General features: G+C 48.8%; 1 protein-coding gene across 1 annotated transcript; it reads left to right on the top strand.

Annotated features, from left to right (window-relative positions):
• Nucleotides 1–4,368: 4,368 nt before the first annotated feature.
• Nucleotides 4,369–22,711, top strand: Pard6b (par-6 family cell polarity regulator beta). Its single transcript, XM_047540899.1, has 3 exons — nt 4,369–4,807; nt 10,347–10,569; nt 19,641–22,711. Exons 1-3 carry the CDS (start codon nt 4,742–4,744, stop codon nt 20,468–20,470), a joined length of 1,119 nt encoding a protein of 372 aa, XP_047396855.1. The 5' UTR covers nt 4,369–4,741; the 3' UTR covers nt 20,471–22,711.
• Nucleotides 22,712–23,306: the final 595 nt, after the last annotated feature.

Below are 23,306 nucleotides of genomic sequence, written 5' to 3'. Positions count from 1 at the left end.
TCGTGTGGGCCCTGGTGGGTGTTCAAGGATGCGTGCTGAACCAGTCTACCCGGGACCGTGGAAGGCAGGCAGCAGGAATCGCACTCTTGACCGTGGGCGTCCTTCATCTCCACGCCAAGCACAGTGTTATGTACACATGTGGAGCCTATTAAATACGTGATACACTAATGGATTCTATTATGGCAACAATAATAAAAATAATTAGATGGCAATGATGAGCATAAGAGGTAACATTTATGGCCCTGTCCTAAGTGCTTGGTACATGATGAAGACAATTAATTCTCTTATTACCTTCATTTTACAGGACATGGAGGGTCAGAGAAGTTAAGAACTTGACCAAGGTCACACAGCTGGGAGAGGGCACAGGCAGGACTCGGCGGTCAGTACCTAGCCTGCATCCTGCTCCTCAGGACCAGGCCAGGCCGCCTCCTGGCTGCTCAGGAAGATGTTGATGAAAAAACTGCCTTGTGTAAAAACAGAAAGAAAGGTTTACTAGGTATTTCCATTTTGCTTCAAGGGATTTCTTTCCCAGACCCTGGTGGGCAACAGCATCTGCTCTGTACCTGACGGTGTGCGGAGCTCCATCCGCCCTCACTGGGCAGAGCCCGGCAGGCTGTCTCAGGAGGGGTGGAGAACTCTGAGGCTCTCCGTGGTTCAGAGAACAGGGTCAAGGTCACCCAGGCAGGAAGGAGCAGAGCAAGGACTTAAAGGAACATCTATCAACTTAAAAAACAAATAAAATCCAAGTGCCTCCAGATATAGAGCTCTTCTGTGCAACTTAAGATTAAATAAAAGTTGATCCATGGAAAGGCACTTAGCAGTTCCTGGCACCTGGTAGATCTCTTAGAAATGTTAACGCTCACCATCTTCATCAACACCTCTTGAAAACCAGAATATTTTGGCTGATGGAGGCAGCCTGTCTGTCGACCATGATGGAGAGATTAATTTTTTCATTCCAGTTCATCCCTGGTAATGTTGAAATGATGATCAATCTCCATTATCTCTGGGGAACCATAGACCGTTCAGAGCTGGCAGGGACTGTGGAGATGATCTCATCTGGTGCCTGCACTTACACATGGAGAAGTTGAGTCCCAGCGAGGGAAAGGTCAGAAGGCAGACTCCAGGCAGGACCGGGCCACGGCAAGGCTTAGGCACCGAGTGTCCCACGCTGCCTCCATGAAGATGGGTTTTCACCCAGAAGGGCACCTGGCTCCTTAAGGTCTACAGGCAGGAATTCATTGTCTCCGGCTGTGAGCACCACCACCCCAGCCCCCCACACAAACTAGTAAAGCATTATAAGCCATTAACCAGAGAGCAGATCATGTGACTTAACTCCACCTCTGCTAAAGGACTTAAAATGCTTCGGTGAGTAGCCTGAGATTCATAAATATACACTTCAGCTCTTTTTCAAAGAATTATTAACCAGCTTCATCGAAACTGGAACTTGAGCAGTCAAGGAGAAAAAGAGCTGGCAAGAGGGATTCCTTAAAAAACACTTTTACCCACATTGTCTTCTCCCCACCGCCCCCCCACCAGGAGTCAGAGGAAGGAGGAAAGAAAGAAGTATCATTATGTAAAACGTGAACTCAGAAAACAAACCACGGAAAACGACAGGCTCTTCCTACCTCTAAGACAGGTTTCAAAGGAACGTAACGGGGGTGTTTGCAGGAAAGACAGAAATGTCGAGAGGAACATACAGCAGAGGCACAGCCCTCGATAACTTCTCTCAGAGGCAGCCAAGGGCCCAGCAGTCCGACGGGCGTGGGTGTGGTACTCTGGTTGCCCATTCCCGACTAATGATTTTGGGAACCTATAATTTATGGAGCCGTCAGATACTTTACTTATCTCTCTAGCCCAGTGAGTACTAATTCTCCCGGGCATGGAACCAGCTTTTCATTCTGCATGTAGGTCTCCGTCAGCTTTAGCTTAAGGATTTGGGGGTGGGGAGGGACGGTGGAGAGAAATGAGATTAGGGTCAGTCTTCAAAGTGAAGGATCAGGAATAGAAATTCTCTCTGTGCTGTTTCTCCGGGCTTCACGCTTCTCAAGAAAGGGTGAAACTCGCGCCTGGTGAACGAGCTGACAGTCTGGCCGCCTGTTAACAGCTCCTGGAACGCAAGGGCTGCCCTCCTCCACACCTTTATCAAAGTCAAACGTCTTCCACATTCTTTCCTTACACAACCCAGGCGCCCAGCGAGTGACGCAGGCCTCAAGCAAATTCTGCTTAGGAGATCCAGGAAGCGCTGGCCTGGCCCTCCCTTCTACAAAGGAAAGTCCAAGTAAAGAGGGATGCCACACCTGGGGGGAGGGGAGGGAGGATGTGACGGCGTCTCCAGGAATGCAGGGCCCACGCAGGTGTGTTGGCACTCATGAACTTCCTTCTTAACAGGCCTGATAAATCAGTACCGATAACAGTAATAAAGCTCAACCAGCCCAGACCTGGGCCCTGGCTCCTGGGGCGTGGCCCCTGAAGGAGGAGAGGAGGGTGACAGCCGAGCCTGAGGTGTCCTTAAAGGTTGTAGCAAGTTTTCTAGTTCAACAGCCATCATGGTGTGCTCCAGAGATCCACCGGGAGTCCCTGAGACCTTTTCGATGGGTTCGAAAGGCCAAACTGTTCTCACAATATGGTCACTTTTTTCCTCACCCCTACGCTCTCATAAGTATATGACGGAGTTTTCGGGAAGGGACGTGGCATGTAATGACATCATCACTGATAAATGTGAATGTGTGCTGGTGTGTTTTGTGTTTTAACACGTCTCAGTTTTAATTCTTTATGATATTGATAGAGCATACATAAAATACTGAGGTCCTCTGTCGTTTTTAATAGTGTGAAACTGGCTTTGAGACCCAGAAAGTTGAGAAATGTTGTTCTAATTCCAACAGGTAAGTTTCAGGACCACAGCTGCCCATCACAGCTCCTGCCTCTTTCTGGGTTGAGTGAATCCTATCCGAACGTCCTGCCTTTCTGCTTGGGAGGGTATCCCTTCCCTGGGTACTTCCATCCGATGGTCCCACAAGTCTTAAAATCTCCCACAAACATTTTGTGAACTGAATCCTCCAGGAGAAAGATGCTCACCATTGAACCAGGGAAGCAAAGGTAGCCCAGAAAAACCCACTGGGCTCCAGCACCAGCAGACACGTGCCTGACAGGCTCTGGGTCACGCTCTCACTAAGGGCAAAGCAGGAGAGGCCGCAGCCCTGGAGAGCTCATTCGGGGCGGTGGCAGATTACTCTTGAAATTTAAAAAAGAAATGAGAAAATAGGAACTTGCCATAAGCCGGGCAGGAGTGGTGCAGGTGTCGGGAGGGGTTCGCCCTGGGCAGTCGCCCCTGTTCCACTCCCCTCCTCGGGTCCCAGCTCGCCCCCAGCGGTGCCCTGTCCTGGCTCCTGGCTCCCACAGCTTTGAGCCTTCGGGGTAGGGGGCTGCGGGGCCTCGTCCAGCCATAATCTGCAACCTTCTCGCCTCCCCAGGGTCCAGTGAGCAGGTCCGGGCGAGAGCCCCAGCCTGGGGCGTTACAGCGCATTGGGCCTTCGGTTACCCGGGGACACGGCTCGGTCACTAAGGGAACTGAACACAACTCAGAGGCTGGCGCTGTGGAAACAGGAGCCAAGAAATGGCTGGAGGGAGACTTCAGAGGTTTAAAATAAGAGAACGCCCCGGGAGGCCGCTGCAAAGGGCTCAGGCGGCCAGGCCCTGCGTGGGCCTCGGGCCACCTTCCAGCTCTCAGGGAGCGCACCTGACGCCCCGGACCTGACGGATTTAGGGAGGAGGTGCGGAGCCTCTCCAGACCACACCAGGCCGAGGGAGAGCGTGGGTCTCCCCGGTAACGATGCAGACGCGGGAAAACCTGAGTATTGCAACCAAGAGTTGCAGCCGGACCCTAAACGACGCGAGAGGGTGACCGAGGGGCTCCCAAACCCAAGAGGAGCAGGGAACGGGGATCCTAGCAGCCCCACGGCGCCACGGCAACCGATACCGACTGGCGCTCCAACCCAAGCACTGCGTGTGGTTGGCGCGCGCCCGCGCGTGCGCAACGAGTTCACATCCCTAAATCCCAACCAGGTGCGCTCGCGCTTCCGGCCGGTCTCCCCGCACTGCCTTCCCGGGGGCGGAAACTCCAGGGTCCGCGCATGCGCCTTCCAGATCTCCTGCTGAGTTCGTAGAAAAGGCCCACGGCTTCAGGTGATCCCGCCCCTCCCTTCCAGCGCGGGACCAATCCAGAGGCTGTGGGCGGGGCTTTGGAGAAGGCGGTCCGCCCATGCGCCGGGCGAGTCGTGTACTGATTGGTTGGCGCTGCGAGCGCAGGTGCGCGCTTCCTATTGGGTGTGGGCGGAGCCCGAGCGGCCGAGGCTGCTCGGAGGCGGCAGGTGAGCGCGCGCCCGCGCCGCGGCTTTGGCCTGCTCGGGGGCGCGCGCGCGGGCTCGCCGAGGAGGAGGCCGAGAGTGAGGCCGGGGCGCCAGTGGCCTCTGCTCCGCCCTCTCCTCCCCCGCCGCGGCTGCCGCCGCCCCCGAGGCCCGGAGGGAGGGAGCCGCGTCCCCGCCCGCCGCGCCGCCAGTCCGACCCTCGGTCCCGCCGCGTGAGCAGCCAGCGAGCCGAGCCGAGCCGAGCGCGGCCCGCCCCAGCCGCGGCCGCCCCCTCTGCAGGTGCCTGTGACCGGGCGCCCGGCCGCGGCCGCGCTCTCGCCGCCCGCGCTCCGGAGTGGCGGCCGGCCCGAGGAGGCCGCCGCGGGCCGCGCCTCAGCATGAACCGCGGCCACCGGCACGGGGCGGGCAGCGGCTGCCTGGGCACCATGGAGGTGAAGAGCAAGGTGCGCGGGGCCGGGCGGGGAGGCGGCGCGGGGCGGGACGCGGGCGTGGGAGCTGCGACCCGGGAGCGCCTGCTTCTTCCTAAGCCGGGTCCTCGCGCCCGGGGCCGGCGCCGGGGCGAGCCCGAGGCCGGGGCGCCGGGAGGCGAGGCGGCACGGGAGGTACGGGACTCTGCCAGCTGGGCGTGGGTACAGGCTCGGGGGGAGACCCAGTTGTCACCTAATGTCACCCCTCCCGTGGCTCGGGGCGCATCGAGTGGCCAGAGGAGACCGGCGGACCACACAGCCCTCTGGGTCAGCTCGCCTCCTCCGGGGCTCTTCCCGGCCCCATGCACTTCATCTTCGAAACAGCACTGTCCCTGGCCTGGAGTGGCGCTTTGCAGTTTGAGTCGCTGCTCTTTTCATGCCACCTTGCCACCTTTTCACGTCAAGTGCCTTCACCCTTGACCACCGGTATGCCAGTCGACTGATGATTACTTTGGCATCCACCGAATTCCTGAATCTCAAGGCTCGGTGAGCAGAGTAGTCCATGGGGATTAGTTAGGGAATGCTTTCCAAAGGGGGTTTTCAGCTGGAATTTGAAGGTGATCCGCAGACACGGGACATTTTCAGCAAGCTTTTCATGAGTTGAAGAGCCAAAAGAAGCCTCCATCATCTGGTCTGTTCTCTGAGAAGTACCGGTTGAGAAGATGGGATCAGAAAGGTTTGACTTGCCCAGGCTCTGCTTTATGACAAAGCCTTTCACTTAAAGCTTTTTTTTACCAAATAACTTTTAGACACTATTGAACACAAATCGGAGCACACTGAGAGTGTTTACCAGCTGGCCTGGGGGCACATGCCTGTAATCCCAGCAACTGAGGAGTTGGAGCCCAGCCACAGCAATTTAGTGAGACCCTGTCTCAAAATAAAAAAGGCTGGGGTTGTAGTGCAATGGTAGAGAACCACTGGGTTCGAGCTCTGGTACTGGAAAAAAATTGAGAAGGGCAGACCATGTAAAAGAAAAGACGTAAAATGATATCGACTTCAAAACTAATGAAGCATCGCTGATGGTAAGACTGTAGGGACAGTGCAGAACCAGGGAGTGTACTTATTCATTCATTTATCTACTTTGTGCTTCTGGGGATTGAGCCCAGGGGTGCTTCACCCCACCTCTTTTTATTTTTTGAGAGTGGTCTTGCTAAATTGCCAAAGCTGGCCTAAAACTTGTGGTCCTCCTGCTTCGACCTCCCTGGGTATCCGAGGTGACAGGCGTGTGCCCTGCTCAAAGAGTGGATTGAGGAGTAAGAGCTTCCAGGCACCTGTGGGCAGAATGCTGGTGGTGTCTAAGTTTTATAAGCCAAGTTCTGTAAGTTTCTGTAACTGAATCACATCAAGAAAATCTACATTTGTGTTTTAAATGTTATTTGTGATATAAGAACGTGTTTATCAGGCTCTAGTTTGAGAAATGGTTCTGTTTACTAAAAATAGAAGCTTAATTATAACAGTTTAAAGAATCCACTCTTTCCAGTGGCCTCCTTGGGACACACACAGCAAATTAAGGTTGATTTGCTTGAACAGAGGGGTTAAGGTGACTTAATGCATAGAGCTTGTCCTCCAGCAGCGTCTTGGGGGTCATGATTCCTTGCCCAGCGGGTGAACCTTCTTGAGCCATTTGTTATAAATCTAGTTTGGGTTTGTGAGAGTTGAGAGAAGGAAGGAAAAACGCTTGTGATATTGCATAATCCTAAAATGCAGTTTATGGTCCTAATCTTGGTAGAGAGTCTTTAATTTTTATCATAGGAAGGAATGAGTAAGGATTCTAGGTGCACCGATAAGTACACTCAGATAGGATTTATCTCAGTGGAAGGAAACCTCGAGCACTAGGGGCGAGCTTCGGGCGGTTTGCCTTCCTCTCCTGCCTGATGGTTTGTGGAACTTTCACATACTTAAACTACATAGTATAAATTCCACCTGCCGCACTGCACTTATGGTGAACCAGGTCTTTTCTTTTTTTTTTTTTTTTTTTTGGGTACTGGGGATTGAAGCCGGAGCACTTTACTACTGCGCTACATTCCCAGCCCTTTTTATTTTTCTATTTTGAAGTAGGGTGTCTCTGAGTTGCAGTGGCTGGCCCCCAACTTATGATCCTCCTTCCTCAGCCTCCCAAGTAGATGGATTACAGGCGTGCACTACTGCGTCAGGCTCTTGTGTCTCAAACAGAACCAAAGCAACCTGAAATGTGGGCCCACTATTTTGACCGTTGATAAACAGACACAATATAGAGACTGATACCTTATGTCTTTTTTTTTTATACCCTGTGTTTTAAATTTGTGTGTTGGGGGCGGGGGTGTAACTGAGAATTGAGCCCAGGAGCATTCTACCACTGAGCCACATCCCCAGCTCTTTTGATATTTTATTTAGTGACAGGTTTCTCTGAGTTGCTTAGGACCTTGCTAAGTTGCTGAGGCTGGCCTGGAACTTGGGATCCTCCTGCCTCAGCCTTCCAAGTTGTTGGGATTACAGGCATACCACTGTGCCTGGCTTAAATGTATATTGTTGATCCATGTATTTTTAATGGATTGGAGAAACATTTGTCACCTTCATCACTTGAAAAATATTTGTGCAGATTTCCTTTTTTCAGCGTTAAGTATGAAATCCCCAGCCTTGTGTGTGCTGGGCAAACGCTGTACCCTGAGCTAGATCAACCCCAACCCAGACTTTTGAAAATATTTCCTCTTATGCTACTTTGGTGATACCACACCTTTTTACAAAACTGATCTTGAAGAGGTTGTAGGTAACCTAGGTAAAATGCAGATCTACATTTTAGGATCTCTTTTTGTTTTGCATAGAAAACAATAGTGTCAACTTTGTTATCTTGTTCAGGGAAAGGGGAAAAAGTACAGATAATAAAAATAATGGGGAATGTAAATATACCTCTAGTTAAATTTGTGATACAGGCTACCATGTGACTTCTTTAGTAAGTGATTTATCTTCCTAATTGTTCCTGTAGAGTTGGGAAAGTTCTTAATAATCATGGTGATGTCCTTTAATCACCTTGGAGCAGGGCTGGGGATATTGGTCAGTGGTAGAGCACTCACTTGACATGCACAAGACCCTGGCTTTGATCCTTAGCGCCACCAAATAAATAACCTTAGAAGAGTCTCTGAGCCATAACATTTCCTAATTATTCATGAACAAATAGAATATTAAAATTAGGTTTGATGGGGTTGGGGCTGTGGCTCAGCTGTAGAACACCTGCCTAGCGTGTGTGAGGCACTGGGTTCAATTCTCACCACCACATAAAAATAAACAAATGAAGGCATTATGTCCAACTACAACTAAAATATAAATATATTTTTAAAAAATAGAAATAAAAAGTGAAATCAGGTTTGCATTTCTAGAATGCACCAGCAGATTCTGGAAGAAGAGATTCCGAACACATTCTAGATGAACAGGCCAAAAAAGGTCGTACTGGTTAACATAGTGAAGAATTGTTGATTTGGTCTTGATTTCATTTCTATTGTAGTGTTTTTCCTCATGTAGTAAAAAGTTCTCTCTGTTCTTTTGTTTTGTGGCAAGAAGTACATTCGTTCCTTTTCCCCCTTTCTGCCAGCGTTTGTAAAGGACCATCTACTGTGAAACCATACATGTTCATGTTGTTTTTGTCACAATAGTGACGCCAGAGAAAGAGTGGCGAGCAAAGAGTTTCATTCAGAGACTTCAGCAAAGGCCAAGCAGCACCAAGTGTTGGCTTCTGAGGTGTCAGTCCCATTCCTACCTCAGGGAGGCCCCAGACTGCGGTGATACCAAAAGAAACCACGGATTGATAGCTGACTGATAGGAAGGGTGTTCCCTCACTTTATTGACTTTGAAACATGAAGGTGTGACTAAACTTTGTGAAAGCTTTAGGTGTGAGTCACCTTATTTTCCTGACAAATGTTAGTGTTTATATTTAGGAATGTATTTTGGAAACTTAATGATTAGAGGTAAGAGACAGTAATGTGATTTTGTTAAAAACCAGTGAGGAGTATGGCTGTAAGCAAGGCAGATGGACCTTCTAGATAGAGCAGAAACTGTGGATCCAGATACCTTCTGGGCCCTGGGGAAATGGGCTGACATATTTGTAAACCGTTCACATTGTTACGATAGGGACTTTCTCCGTGTGGTGCTTACGGTTGTCCCAGAGGTATGTCAGTATTTCCTGGTAATAATAGGTATTGAAAAACTAGTTGTCAAACATATTTGGCAAACATGGATTTAAAAATTGTGTGGTGCTGGGAATTGAGTCCAGGGTCCTAAGCATGCTCAGCACGTGCTCTACCACCGAGCCTTAGCTGAAGTGTGTGTTGTTGTCTTTTGGATGAGGTGCTGGGCACGGAACCCAGAGCCTGGAGAATGCTAGGCCCTGCTCTGCCCTGAGTCCCACCCCTGCCGTCTCTCTGAGCCTTCATTGGGTGGGTAAGAGGGCCATTCAGTTAGGTAGCGTTTCCCAAACTTAAGCGACTGGGACACTTTTTGAGGAAGGCTCATTAACCTTTCTTAGGTTTTCCTACTCGAGGAAATACCCTGCTGGCCCCACATTAAGTTACAAGTTCCATTCTCGAAGGGCTGGCTGGAGCGAGTCCACGGTCTTGCTAAGAACCCCTTCAGTGAATTGGCCTTGGGAGAGCAGAGGTGTGGGGAGGCAGACTTGAACTTCACAACATGAAGATAAAAGACCCGACAGCGGAGGTGTCTTCCTCCTTATCTGTGATCCCTCGGTGTCTTCCTGCACTAATTATTCCCTTTGCCCACTAATTAGGGAGCTTCTGAGGCGGGCCCAAGCCTTCTGGTCTCTGGGGTCCAGCACTGTGCCAAGCACGTAAACACACTTGCGTTAATTGGGGAGTGGTAGGATGGGTGTTGGATGTATTAATACACCTTTCTACGTTAACTCAGGGAAAGTCCTTATCTCTAGACTTTGCATTTTAGGGGCAGTGTGGGGCTCAAACCCAGGGCCTCACACGTGCAGGGCAAGCGTAGTACCCCCGCGCTGCATCCCAGCCCTCCACCTGTTTCTCCCATGATGCACCTCCACTTTTATCATACCTTCATGTCAAAAAGCTCAAGGTCCCTTTTGTATATTTTGTGATTGATTCTTGGCACATCCCATGAGATTGTAGTTCCTGTTACAGGAAAAGACACTTGGATGCTTTTTACTAGTGGTCAGAATAAAGACTTGGGCAGTCTTTGGTTCTCCACGACCCCAGCGAGAAGAGTATTGCCATCAGTCTGGACTCCATGCAGGGTTTAGCTGAGTCACTGCGGGCAGCCCCAGTGAGGCCGGCACCCTGGGAGCGGGCTGGCCTGCCTCTCTTGGAAGGAGTGCCCTCAGAGACGAGCGAGGAGCATGTCCTTGTGCCACTCTTCTGCTCTTGGAATCTGATAATGAGCTCCTGACGAGGGACCATCCTCTTTATTAAGGGGAACACTACTGTGCTTGTGTTTCTGTGCCATGCGTTTTCAAATCGGGGCCTTGTGTTCCTCTCGTTTTCTAAGATCACTCGTTATGTTGTGCTTGTAGTTTGGAGCGGAGTTTCGTCGGTTCTCCCTGGAAAGGTCAAAACCTGGAAGATTCGAGGAGTTCTATGGCCTGCTGCAGCACGTTCACAAGATCCCCAACGTGGACGTGCTGGTGGGCTACGCTGACATCCACGGGGACTTGCTGCCTATAAATAACGATGACAACTACCACAAAGCCGTTTCAACAGCCAATCCACTGCTTAGGATATTTATACAAAAGAAAGGTAAGAGTCACTGTTGAGAAAAATTGTTCTAGAAATATAAGCAGTGTATTTCCCCCACTGGATAGGATACACAGACTGCTACGAACTTAGTGAATAAAAATTCTATTTAAATCTTTTTTTTGATACCAGGTATTGAACCATGGCACTCTACCATGGATTACATCCCAGCCCTTTTTAAAATTTTGTTTTGAAGCAGGGCCTAAGTTGCCCAGGCTGGCCTCACCCTTGTGGTCTTCCTGCCTTAGCCCCCCAAGTTGCTGGATCACGGGCATGTGCCGCCACACTCGCTGAGTGGCTCTTGTTGGGTAACCGTGCAGATGAAGTGAGTGCAAGGCATGCCCTGGCTTACGGTAGGCTCCTAGTTCACGTCTTCTTTCTTTTCCTTTTTAGGATGCTTTTCACAGAAATAGTATAAAACTAGCTAACTATCTGGAAAATGAGGAGGAAGTCATGAACATTTACTATGACTGTCTGGCAAGCGTTTTCAAATGTATCTTGAGTCCTGAAACTTTCTAGACGTTAGCCTCCTACCTGTGGGTATCGGCGATGTGCGCGCATCCGCACTGGCCATGGTAGGATATGGTGTGTGCCATTTATTATTTTCTCTTTAGTAAGAAGTTTGAGGTTTAGAAGCCAGCATGAGAGCATGGAGCCCCGTGTGGGGATAATCGAGCTTTAGAACACGGTTAAACCAACCCAGAAAGTGGTTTGAGGAAGAGGGCAGTGATTACCCTTGAAGATGATGCTGTTTCCAGCCAGTTGATAAGCGTTGGACCACTCCAGGGCTTTGAAATTCCACTATCATGTGTCTTTGCCTTTCTGGGTTTGGAGAAACTGAAGTCCATCCACAAAATAAACCTCCAAGGGTAACTTCTGTCTGTGTCACTTGACTTATTTACAAAATACTTTCTCACACCCAAGTACAGTTCCTCCTAAGTCTCCTGAGGTGAATATCAGAGCTGTTTAGCAGGGGTGTGGTGTGACCAGAACCCGACTTGAGGGAGAGGGTTCCTGCTGCTCAGGATGAGCTGGGTGGGTAGCAGTCTGAGCAGAGAGCCAGGAGCAGGTGTTGGAGAAGGGAGACCCGCCGAGGAGCTGCCCAGGAGGGGAGAGGTGTGCAAAGCCCTGGACAGAGAAGCAGCTGAGTCAGGGCCCGCACGGCGCAGTGCAGCTTCCTGGCTGGCTGAGTGCTGTTGAAAGGCAGCAGAGTTTGAAGGAGAGATCAATGCAGGGAAGAAAACGATGAGTTTGGTCCGAGGACAAATAATTCATCAGACTGGCGAGTCGACCGTGTGGAACAGGAGACCGGAGCTGAGGATGAAGATCTGGAGACTGCAGGCTAGAGGTCTGCAGAAACCGGCAGCTGGCCTGGGGGCGTAGACTTCAGGCCTGAGTGAAGACGGTGGGCAGAACCTTGGAAAGCGATACCCAGAATGCAGGAGGACGACAGCGGGCGTCCAGGGAAGACGAGGACAAAGCACTTGAAGGACCTAGTTGTTTTAGGCAGATTAATTTAGGTGATTTTGATTGAATAATGATCTCTTATTAACAGTTAAAATTTTCATTAAAAATTTAGTGACTGCTTATTCAAATGTAGAATGAGTTTTTAAACTACAACTATTAAGCAAAATATTTTTGGATCATTTCCTTTGTTAGAGAAAGATTATCGGAGTCAGGTTTTATATATATCACGTTTTACTACTGGAATTTAACACTTTCATGCCGGAGGAGTCCTAATATCTTTTATACTTTTTTTTTTTTTTTTTTTTTTTTTGGTACTGGGGAGTGAACTCAGGGGCTTTCAACCACTGAGCCACATCCCTGGCCCTATTTGTATTTTTATTTAGAGACAGGGTCTCACTGAGTTGCTTAGGGCCTCACTAGATTTCTGAGGCTGGCTTTGAACTGGTAATCCTCCTGCCTCAGTCTCCCTAGCCACTGGGATTACAGGCAAGCGCCACTGTGCCTGACTCCTAACATCTTTTTAAAAGTTATCTTGCCGGGTGTGGTGACCTGTAATCCCATCCACTCAGGAGGCTGAGGCTGGAGGATCTCAAATTCACCGTCAGCCTCAGCAACTTAGCAAGGCCCTATCTCTGAATAAAAATATAAAATAGGCCTGGGGATGTGACTCAGTGGTTGAGTGCCTCTGGGTTCAACTCATGGTACCAAAAAAAAAAGTTCTCTTCTGCTATTTCCTTTTAACATTTGTACTTATTGCTTGGTATGGTCTTCTCAAAACCTAGGGATATTTTTATTTTTGTTGTAGCCATCACAGTTTAGAAGCATGTTTATCTGTCAGCGAGTGTTTCTGGGTGGTAGAGGTGGAAGGTCCACTATCACTTGATTTAGAGATAGGCAGTTCAGGCCACGTGTGGCTGTGCACACCAATCACAGCAACTCTGGAACCTGAGGCAGGGGGATCACAAGTTCTAGGCCAGCCTGGGCAACTTACAAGACCCTGGCCCAAAATTAAAAATAATGAGGCCTGGGGATATAGTGTAGTAGTAGAGCACCCTTGGGTTCTGTCCCTGGTACTGCAAAAGAGTGGGCGAAGGGGAAATAGGCAGCCCATGCAACAGGAAGGTTTTGTTTTGTTGGGGTTTTCTTTTGTGTGTGTGTGTGTGTGGGGTAATGGAGATGGAACCTAGGACCTGACACATGCTAAGCCAGTGCTCTACTGAGCCACATCCCCAACCCTGAGATTTTCAGTTTTTAAGAATATAAACGTAGTGACTCGGAGGCTGAGGCAGGAGGATCACAGGTATGAGGCCTGCCTCAGCAACTTACGGAGGCCCTGTCCTAAAATAAAAATGTTTTAAAAAGCCGGGTGGGGGAGCTAAGGATGTAGTTCACTGGTAAAGCTCCTGTGGGTTCAATCCCCAGTATCAAAAAATTTAAAATGTAAATATAATGCAAATATGACTTCAGCAAAACATGAAAGTAGGTTGGTTCATTCATTCCTCTTTAAACACTGATGGCAGCCAGGTGTGGTGGTGTGCACCTGTAATGTTAGCAATGTGGGAGGCCGAGACAGGAGGATTGTAAGTTCCAGCCCAGCCTCCTCAACTTAGTGAGGTCCTGTCTCAAAAATAAAAAGGTCTGGGGATGTGGCTCAGTGGTTGAGCCCCCTGGGTTCAGTCCTCAGCCGTCCCCGCCCCCCGCGCTAGCCAACCAGTGATGTCATCAGATTGCCACGGAGTGAAGTGCCGTCTGGACTCCTCCACTCCGCGCCCTGGGCACAACCTGCTGCAGTGGTCACTGGCCCCGTGCTCGTCCTTCCTCTGCCAGGACTGCTCCAGCTCCTCCCTGGCTGCCTGTGCCGCACTCGGCCACCTCCGTGGGGTCTCTGACCACCCTCCCACCTTCCTCTGAAGACCGGAAGCGCCTACTTGAGCACGGTGGTTCCTTCATTTTCCATCTTGTTTACCCCATGTCCCAGCGTCTGCATGGGTGACACTTGCACCATGCAGTGATTCATGTCCACGCTCTTCTCTCATAAACAAAGCTGACAGATGGTTAAGTAGAAAGCTGATTTTATAAAAACCTTAATGAACAGTGATTTCAGGAGACTAAGAAAAGGTGACATAAGTACAGTTACATTCTACTGCTTGATCACAGCACATTCTGTTTCCTAGCTGTTGATGCTCCAGTTGAGGATCAGTAGGGCAGCAGGTGCACTTGATGTGGTACCAAGGGAGGTTTGTTTTAAAATGTGATTTTTAAAAATTTTAAACCATGTCATCTTTTAAAATCTGATACTGTACTTAAAATGTTTCTTTGAAGTGAAAGCTCACAACTGGACGTAAAAACCACTTTTAGACCAAACTTGAAGATAGCGTTGTTGTATATCTTGAAGTTTTATGTTTTATAACAATTTATTTGAAGAAAAACCCCCTACTCCATTTCATGGTCTGTTATCATGGAAGCAAAATAAAACAAAAAAACCTGATATCTTAAAAGTTATTTCACAAAGAGGGTTTTCAGCTCTCCAGTATCTCCCCTGTTGGAGCATTAGAGTTCATCCTGATTTATTTGGGAGAGGGAGAAGAGAAGGTACAAAATAGTTTTCTCTCATGTTTTATGTTACAACTATGCACAAAACTGTTTTAGAAAAATATTCTTTCAAAAATACCCAGGTTAAAAAAAAAAAAAAAAAAAAAACCCACAGGTCATTGCTGTAGGTTTGGGACACAGCCAGGAAATGTATTTTTTCAGAGTTTCCCAGTCATGATCAGCCAAGTCCGGGATCCAGTAACTTGTTAGCGCACAGACTCCCCCAATCCCTGCCAGACCTAAGCAGAATACCTGCACCCAAACTCCTTGCCATATCACTGTCCGTTTTACATATCGAACAAGGATGTTTCCATCGTGGACTATTAGGATGGGTTTGTTAGAAATGCCAGAAGATCCTTACTTTTAACTTGGTCCTACTTAGGATATGCCATCACAAGGATGTGCCCTTTGTGGCCTGGACACCTGTATCTGGGCCATGAAATCATCTTAGACCTTGACCTTACACTGGTCATTATTTTGTAGATGTAGTCTATGGTTACTTTTTAAAAAAAATTTTTTAATTTTGATAGACCTTTATTTTATTCATTTATTTATATGTAGTTCTGAAAATCAAACCCAGCGCCTCACACTGAGCCCCAGCCCCAGCCCTATGGTTACTTTTTAATGGATCAGGGTTTAATTTTAAAAGGACCCAAGAGGTATGAATTTTATTTATTAATGGAACTGGGAATTGAACCCAGGGGCTTAATGAGCTGCATCCCCCAGCCATTTTTTTTTTTTTTTTTTTTGAGACAAGATCTCACTAAGTTGCCCAGACTGGCCTTGAACTTACGATCCTCCTGCCTCAGCCTCTTGGGGAACTGAGATCACAGACATTTGCCACCATCCCTGAGTAGGGATATACATTTTAATGGTTAATTACAAAATATAGTTTAACAAAACGTATGGCCCCAGAAATAAAAAGTGATTGTAGAGTCACGTCTCAGCGTGTGACACCAGTTTCTCATGGCAGAACCTGGGTGTCACCTTAAACACATACCTGTTTTTCAGTCAGTCACTGTGCCTATTAAAACTGTGTTCTAATTGTGCCTCACACGCTTGTCCCCGTCTTCACCGCCTCTGCTCCAGCCTGGCGCCGTCCTAAATGACTGCAGTAGCCTCCTCCTCCCCTCGAGTCATTCTCCAGCTTGCAGCCACAGTGAGTCTTGTAGAAAACCCAGATGAGATTACTATCACTCCCCCTTGACATCCTTGGCTTCTTCCCTGGGCCCGAGGCAAACGCCATCACCTTCAACACTTTCCAGGAGGCCTGCCTGTGAGTGGACCCCCACCCTCTGACTGGGTTGGGCTCCTCCCTCTTTCTGCTCCCCCTACCTGTATTGGACATCATCTGCCCTGCCCTGGTTCTTGATTTGTTGTATCCCGTGTCTGGAATGTTCTTTCCTTCTACCTGATTAGCTCCTGGACACTTAGTCTCAGCAAAAACCTTACTTCCCCAAAGAAGTCTCGTCTCGCTGCCCCAAGCCAGGCTAGGCACCTGCACATCGCAACCCTCGGCACCTGTGTGTGTATGCGCGTGCGCACGCACTTCTGGGGATCGAGCCCAAGGGTGCTATCCACTGAACCACATCCCCAGCCCCCGACCCCACTTTTTTAAAAAACACATTTTGAGACAGGTTCTCTCTCGCTAAGTTGCCGAGAGTGGCCCAGTCTCCTGAGTGCCGGGATGCGGGCATGTTCCTGGCTGTACCTTTGTAATGCTGTAGTTACTTGACATTTGTTAGTTACCATCTTCTCTAACTGTATACAGTATGCACATGGAAACAGGTGCCGAGTCTGTTTTGTGCCCTGAATCTGCCCCACAGAGCACAATGCCTGGTACGAAGGTGTTTATAAATATTTGGCGATTGATTTTTTCTATACTGAGAAATGAAGGGATCTGCAAATTTTGAATATTGCTTAAAGTGTTGTTTAATCCTTTTAAAGTTGCCAGATGTATTTGTTTAACCATTTTGTGTTAGAGCAGTGGGCAAACTAAGGACTGCGGGCTGTATTTGTACATGAAATTTCCTTCGAACATGTCCGGGCTGCTTTTGCAAGAGACCGCGTGCCTTGCGGTACCTAAGGCAGGTACTGTCTGACTCTTGACAGAACAGACTGTCAGACCCCTGGATTCGAACATTGTAAACAGTTGCTTTATTCTTTCCTGTCTTCCTCTGAACTTGCAGCCGGCACCCGCCTGAGCTTTCGTGATCCCTTTGCCATGAGTGGTTACTGAGCTTGGGCTGGTTTGTTCTGCCCCGTGGAGATGCTGATGGAGTTTATACAGGGCTTTTCTTTTTTTCAGACTTGCTTTTTGTTCACTTTATTTCTTGTTTCTGTGCCTGCTGCTTATACTGGACCCTTACTTACTGCGGGCGTAGGACCCTCTGTGAACTCCAGAGTGAGATGACCAGGCTTTGCAGAACTGATGCTGAGGAGGGAGAGTGAGGGAGCCCCGCCGTGCACCCCTGTAGGTCAGCTCGGGGACTGCCCTGAGTAAGGATGGCCACATCCGCCTGGCAGCTCAGGCCTCCTAGTGGGTCCTGGTTCCTGGTAGGTGACGGGAGGCTGAGATCGTGGGCTCTGCTTTATGGGCCTGTGTGGGGCCTGTTGTGCGAGTCCGGCTTGGTACCAGGCGCAGATTCCGGCCTCCATCTAGGCGAGTGCTCCTGTGGCACTAGTAGGCAGTCGCTGGCTCCTGTGGACGTTCACCTTTACACTTTACACCAACACCCTGCACCCTGGCTCTCTGCCAAAATATTTCTTTCCCAGTGGCTGGAAACTGATTAGCTAGATGGGAGAACAAAGGTGCCTTTGTACTGGAGCATATTGCTTTTGAGAATTTAGCAGAGAGCATTCAAATGGAGTCTGGATGTGATGCCAAATTATGCAGATTTGGAGGTTTTTGGTCAGGTTTCCCATGAGCGGGTTTGTGGGCAACTTGGCTTTATTCTTAGTTTGTGCGTTCTGGAATTTCCCTTACAAATGTTGTGTAGGCTTTCATTATTGGTTGTTTTAAAATTTAAAATTGTGTGTGTGTTTGAGAAAACACAATCAGTAGAAGATAAAGGTTAATAGATTTTTGGTCAAATTTTGCCAAGAAGCCTTGTGTATCAGTGGATTTGTTTCAACACAAAATTGTAAGTAACTTTCAGTTTTTGTAAGAACACAGCGTAAATACTTTATAAACTAGAATGAGAGTCCCGAGGCAGGAGGAGTGCCACAAATAAGGGACCTCCTCTTACACAGAAAGCCTTCATGCAGCGTCGGAAAAGAACACTCGTGTCCCCAGCCCCGTGCCCAGCACATGACCATGGCCATCTGTGAACCTGGGCAAGCTGGTCTACTGGTTCCAGTTCTTTCTCCATAACTTATTTTGTGAAGGTGGTGATCACTCACCACTGGGGGGTGAGGGCAATGCCTGTAGCTTCCTGGAGACCAGGACTTCGAACTAGTTCTTCCTGGGTGATCAGGGAACTTTCACCTCTCCTTTTCTCCTTTTTTTTGACCTGGGGATTGAATCCAGGGTGCTTCACTCCTGAGCCATGTCCTGTTTTGTTTTGTTTTGTTTTGTTCTGTTTTTGCTGAGTTGCTGAGGCTGACTTTGCACTTTCCATCCTCCTGCCTCAGCCTCCTGAGCTGCTGGGAGTACGGGTGTGGGCCACCCACCTGTCTCTACCTCTGCCTCTTTGGGAAAATGAAACCTTAAGAGCCCTTTAGGAGACCGAGGGGACAGGCATTTGCTGCTTGGAGTCCCTCTACGGCCAGCTTCATTTAATTACAGATCTGCCCTGTTGCTAATCACACATTTGATTTTGCTTTTTCCCATGTTTCGTTGCATTATAGTCGTACACAGTGCTGGGATTTGTTGTCACAGTGTGCACACGCACAGGACATAACCGCATAACTGGGCCCCAGTTATTCCCCAGCGTGTCCCCTTTCCCTTCCCTCCTCCTTCCCGGTCCCTTTCCTCTGTTGCTCTCCCTTCAGTTTCTGAGACTTTTACCCCTCTCCCCGCCACCACCTGTCTTTTCCTTTTTCCTCTCTAGCTTCCACACAGGAGGGATGACGCACGACCCTTGACCTTCCGAGTTGGCTCATTTAGCTTAACGTAATGGTCTCGAGTCCCACCCACTTTCCTGCAGATGACGTGACTTCATTCCTCTTCACGGCTGCACAGGTTCCACGCTTCCTTCTCCACCCGTCCGCCGAGGACACGGGCTGCTCCCTCGCTGGGCTCTTGTGAGCCCTGCTGCTGTCAGCATGGGTGTGCGCCATGCCCCAGTCACATGACTTAGTTCTTCAGGATGAGCTCTGAGGAGCGGCCCAAGCCGGCCACACGGTGCTTCCAGGCCTCGTCTTTCGAGGAGCCTCCACAGAGGCCTCTGTGGTGGCTGTTCACAATCCCGCAGGCGGTGCGGAAGCGATCCTCTTCCTGGACGTCCCCTCCAGCGCTTATTATTTAATTGTGCTCTCTTGATTTACTTTGGGGATCAAGGGTCCCTCTTGTGTCCTTAAATGGTATAAGCATGCAAATTGGAAGTTTTTTAAACAAATAAAGGAAAAATATATTTAAAGATAGTTGGTTTAAAATGATGTGTAAAGATTGAATTTGCAGCCAGGCGGAGCAGCATCTGCCTGTGGGCCCAGCTATTCGGGAGGCAGGAAGATTGCTTGAGGCCAGCTTGGACAACACAGTGAGACCCCATCTCAAAAAAAAAAATGTAAGATCTCTTAGAACTTTGTTTGCCACATTTAATGTTTAATAGTGAGCTTTATCAAATTTAGCTTCAGCATTTGGTTATTTTGTGTCGTGTAGTTGAGAGGGCCCCCTAGTGGCTTTTTTGGAGCATGGCATATCTTATTGAACTAGAGATGTCCTGACTAGAATAATCTAATATTTAGTTTATGTACCAAGTACATTTGAGTTGTCTTTTCTGTACAGATCGAACTGCAGGCGAATGATTATTTCTACTGCATTTCTGTGATCATTTTATTTTATTTTTAAACAGAAGAAGCAGACTATAGTGCCTTCGGTACAGACACGCTAATAAAGAAGAAGAATGTTTTAACCAATGTGTTACGTCCTGACAACCATAGAAAAAAGCCACACATAGTCATTAGTATGCCCCAAGACTTCCGGCCTGTGTCTTCCATCATAGACGTGGATATTCTCCCAGAAACACACCGTCGGGTTCGTCTTTACAAATATGGCACCGAGAAACCCCTGGGGTTCTACATCCGGGACGGCTCCAGTGTCCGGGTCACACCCCACGGGCTGGAGAAGGTCCCCGGGATCTTCATATCCAGGCTCGTCCCAGGAGGTCTGGCTCAGAGCACGGGACTGTTAGCCGTCAATGATGAGGTCTTAGAAGTTAACGGCATAGAAGTCTCAGGAAAGAGTCTCGACCAAGTAACAGACATGATGATCGCAAACAGCCGCAACCTCATCATCACAGTGAGGCCAGCCAACCAGAGGAATAATGTCGTCAGGAACAGTCGGACTTCTGGCAGCTCCGGCCAGTCGACCGACAATAGCCTTCTTGGCTGTCCACAGCCGATGGAACCAAGCTTTGAGCCAGAGGATGAAGACAGCGATGAAGACGACGTTGTCATCGAAGACAACGGGGTGCCGCAGCAGATCCCCAAGGCTGTTCCCGAGGCCGAGAGCCTGGAATCCCTAACGCAGATAGAACTCAGTTTTGAGTCTGGGCAGAATGGCCTCATTCCTTCTCGTGGCCTGAGCTTGGCACCCGCAGCAGGTGGCACAGACTCGGAGTTTGAAACTCGAGCTCCAGTTCAGAAGCTCTTAGAAGAAGACGGGACGATCATAACCCTGTGAAGCTGCCGCGCGGGTGCTTTCTGTGTGCGGAGAGCTGTGGGACCAGTGACTGGCTAGCGGTGAAGCATAGATACCTACACATACCTCTGAGCCAGTGGTGCGGGCAGGCGCGGGAAAGGAACCCGGCTGGGACTGTTGCTGAAAAGGTCGGTAACTGCTAACATAAACCTCGGTGGCTCAGAGGTGAGTCTAAGTCTAAAACACAGGGGCCTTGCTTGTGAAGTTATGTGCTGTCGCCGTGTTTTCTGTGGAGAACTGGGTGTTGGAGCACATTCCCAGGCCTGTGTGCGGGACTGGGTCATTTCTCTTTGAAGTGGTTGCACATTTAACCTGCTATGCAGAACCCAGTTGATTTTCCTTTCATGTCTTTTAAATTTGTCGTGAAGAAGGCTGATTGCCTCCTTTGTACACCGGGGACCTCAGCTCTTCTGTCCCAATAGTGTGTTTTGATTTATTTTCCCCAGTGTTGTTCCTCTGTTGTTAATTTAACAAATTGTTTTCTCGCATGTATTTTTACCCCCAATTTCCAAGAAACCAGTTGGCCATTTCTTGGAGTTGCTTCCCGCGTGGTGTGGCGCCAGAGCTCTGTTCCCAGTCCTGACGCTGGGACGGCTGCTCCCGGTGGCGTCCACCCATCCCACAGCTTCATGGTTCCAGACCAGGTCTGTTCAGGCAGGACCGATGCTCTAGAAGGAAAGGCCACCGACTGGCCACGTGGGAGGCGCTCCCTTAGTCGGTTCTGGTCCCCTCTCCAGGACTCGCTGGAAGCCACTCCTTTGTGCCGGTGTGCTTCGCCGTCCTGGGCGCTCCCTGCTCCGAATCACTGGACTGGAAGGCTCCTCACACACAGGACAGACGTGCACTTTTTGTACAGAAAACAACTGGCTTTTCCTTTGGGATTTCTAGGAACACTGTACACTTTATGGAAGATATGTAGTATTCACCTCAACAGGTAGAGTTTATTATTTTATGAGGCTATTTATTGTTTTCCAACGCATCCACTTAGGACAAGTTAGAAGCTGCTGCTTTCATCCCTTGCTGGTTCCACTGTGTCGTGTGCAGAGGCGCAGAGCATGGAGACCGCGCGCTCCCTGCGGCTCCTGCGTTACGCGTTGATCACGCTGGTGTGGCACTCGCACAGGACCTTAGTAACCACGTGTGCTCTTCCAACAATGAAGACCCGATGACTCCGTTTTGAAGGATGTTTTCTCTGTTGACGGTGAAACATGAAGAAGTGAAGTCTCGATTAAGTGGCGGCCACTGGACTCCAGGTGTCACTGTGTTTCGTTCGTGTCCCCACTAGGCACATCACCCGGGAACTGTCGGCTGGCTGCACAGCATGTGTGGCCCAGCGTGCGTGGTGAATTCGCTCTCCCCCCTCACGTGCCACCCCTCGGCACTGGTGTCCCGGCTTTAGCATTCCGAGTCTAGACGCTCCACTCGCGCAAGACGATGATGCCAGAAGGTTCCGTTCACTTAGGACAACAGTGGTGCAAGGGTTCAACGTTCTGAGTAAAAACACTGTCACACACTACCTCTCTCTCTCTCTCTCTCTCCCTCTCTCTCTCTCTCTCTCTATTTTGTTTTTTTAACAAAGTTTTAACATTAGAACTTTTCTCTTGGGGAAAAAATACTTCAGGGCTTGACTTTTGTGCAAATTTTAATTGTAAAATACAGATTTATCTTGTATCTGTTCATGAAAGTGGAAATCAAGGCTGCTAATGCTTTTTATTTTAGCTCTCCTGTTAAGGATACATGTCAGTGGTGTTTTCAACTCAATCTCCGTCATTTAAATTATTGGCGAAATAATTGATTACTAAACATTGTAAAACCAATAGATTGGTTATACAATAAAATATCAATTCATTGGTAGGTAGTCTGAATCAATTATTTCAAGTGCACCTTATTAACACAAATATCAGTGGATCCAGTATAAAATGTCATAGTACTAAATGTCAAGCCTAACTGTGAATTTTGTTGCGTATCTTAAGTAAGTTTATGATAATGTCTCAAGCTGTCAACAAAATATATGTACTTTTGTGGACTATGAATTTTCTAATTAAATTTTACATGATAACATGATTTTTACATGAATGATACTTTGTTTAAACTATCAAATGTCAGTATTTTACTACAATTTTATTATGAAATGTACATTATCACTAAATGAACTTTGATTTAAAAAAATCAAATTAGCTTTAGTTGTATATTATTTTTTACAAATAAAGATAGACTTGCGTAAAGGCTACTTTCCTGTCTGAAATTATATGGAAACAGCTGCGTGCTGAGCATATGAACTGGGTGGGGCCCTGAGTCTGGCACCATCCTGGCTTCCGGACCCGGGGCAGCTGAGAGGCGAGAATCTGGTTTCCTGCGCGACCTCTGCACCTCCCAGTGCGCGGCGGCGGGGCCGCCTGCAGGCGATGTTTTGAGTTAACACTGATAGCGCCAGGGATCACCATCATCCTCCCGAAGGTGGCTTCGGAGCCCAGCTTGACGTGAGCGTTCACCTCCTGACACTCAGACCCGCCTCGTGGTCCTTCCTTGTCACCAACCTCTAGTCCGGCCCTGTGCAGTGAACTGAGTTTATACCGGAAAGTTGCGAAGGCCGGAGACAAACCAGCCTTCTCAGGCCATTGTTTGTTGCTTTCTCAGGGCCCCACGTGTGCGAGGCCAGTGTGCTACCTTCACCTACACTTCCGGCACCGTTGACATTTTAAGAGTTCTCAAAATAAGCTGCAGGTGCTGGCCTCGAACTTGTGATCCTCCTGCTTCCGCCGCCCAGGAATATGGGTGTGCACCCCCACATGGTTTCTTAAACTATTCCTGTCCCTGA

The sequence above is a fragment of the Sciurus carolinensis genome, chromosome 2 (assembly GCF_902686445.1).
Source record: "Sciurus carolinensis chromosome 2, mSciCar1.2, whole genome shotgun sequence".
Lineage (NCBI taxonomy): Eukaryota > Metazoa > Chordata > Mammalia > Rodentia > Sciuridae > Sciurus > Sciurus carolinensis.
Note: the sequence above shows the minus strand (reverse complement) of the source record. Positions and strands in the feature narration are given on the sequence as shown.

What these genes read in the sequence shown, in the direction of transcription:
- Pard6b (XM_047540899.1), top strand. Translation starts at nt 4,742, where the DNA reads ATGAACCGCGGCCACCGGCACGGGGCGGGCAGCGGCTGCCTGGGCACC. An exon ending in CCATGGAGGTGAAGAGCAAG is followed by an intron (nt 4,808 to 10,346) that starts GTGCGCGGGGCC and finishes TTGTGCTTGTAG; the next exon opens with TTTGGAGCGGAGTTTCGTCG. An exon ending in GATATTTATACAAAAGAAAG is followed by an intron (nt 10,570 to 19,640) that starts GTAAGAGTCACT and finishes ATTTTTAAACAG; the next exon opens with AAGAAGCAGACTATAGTGCC.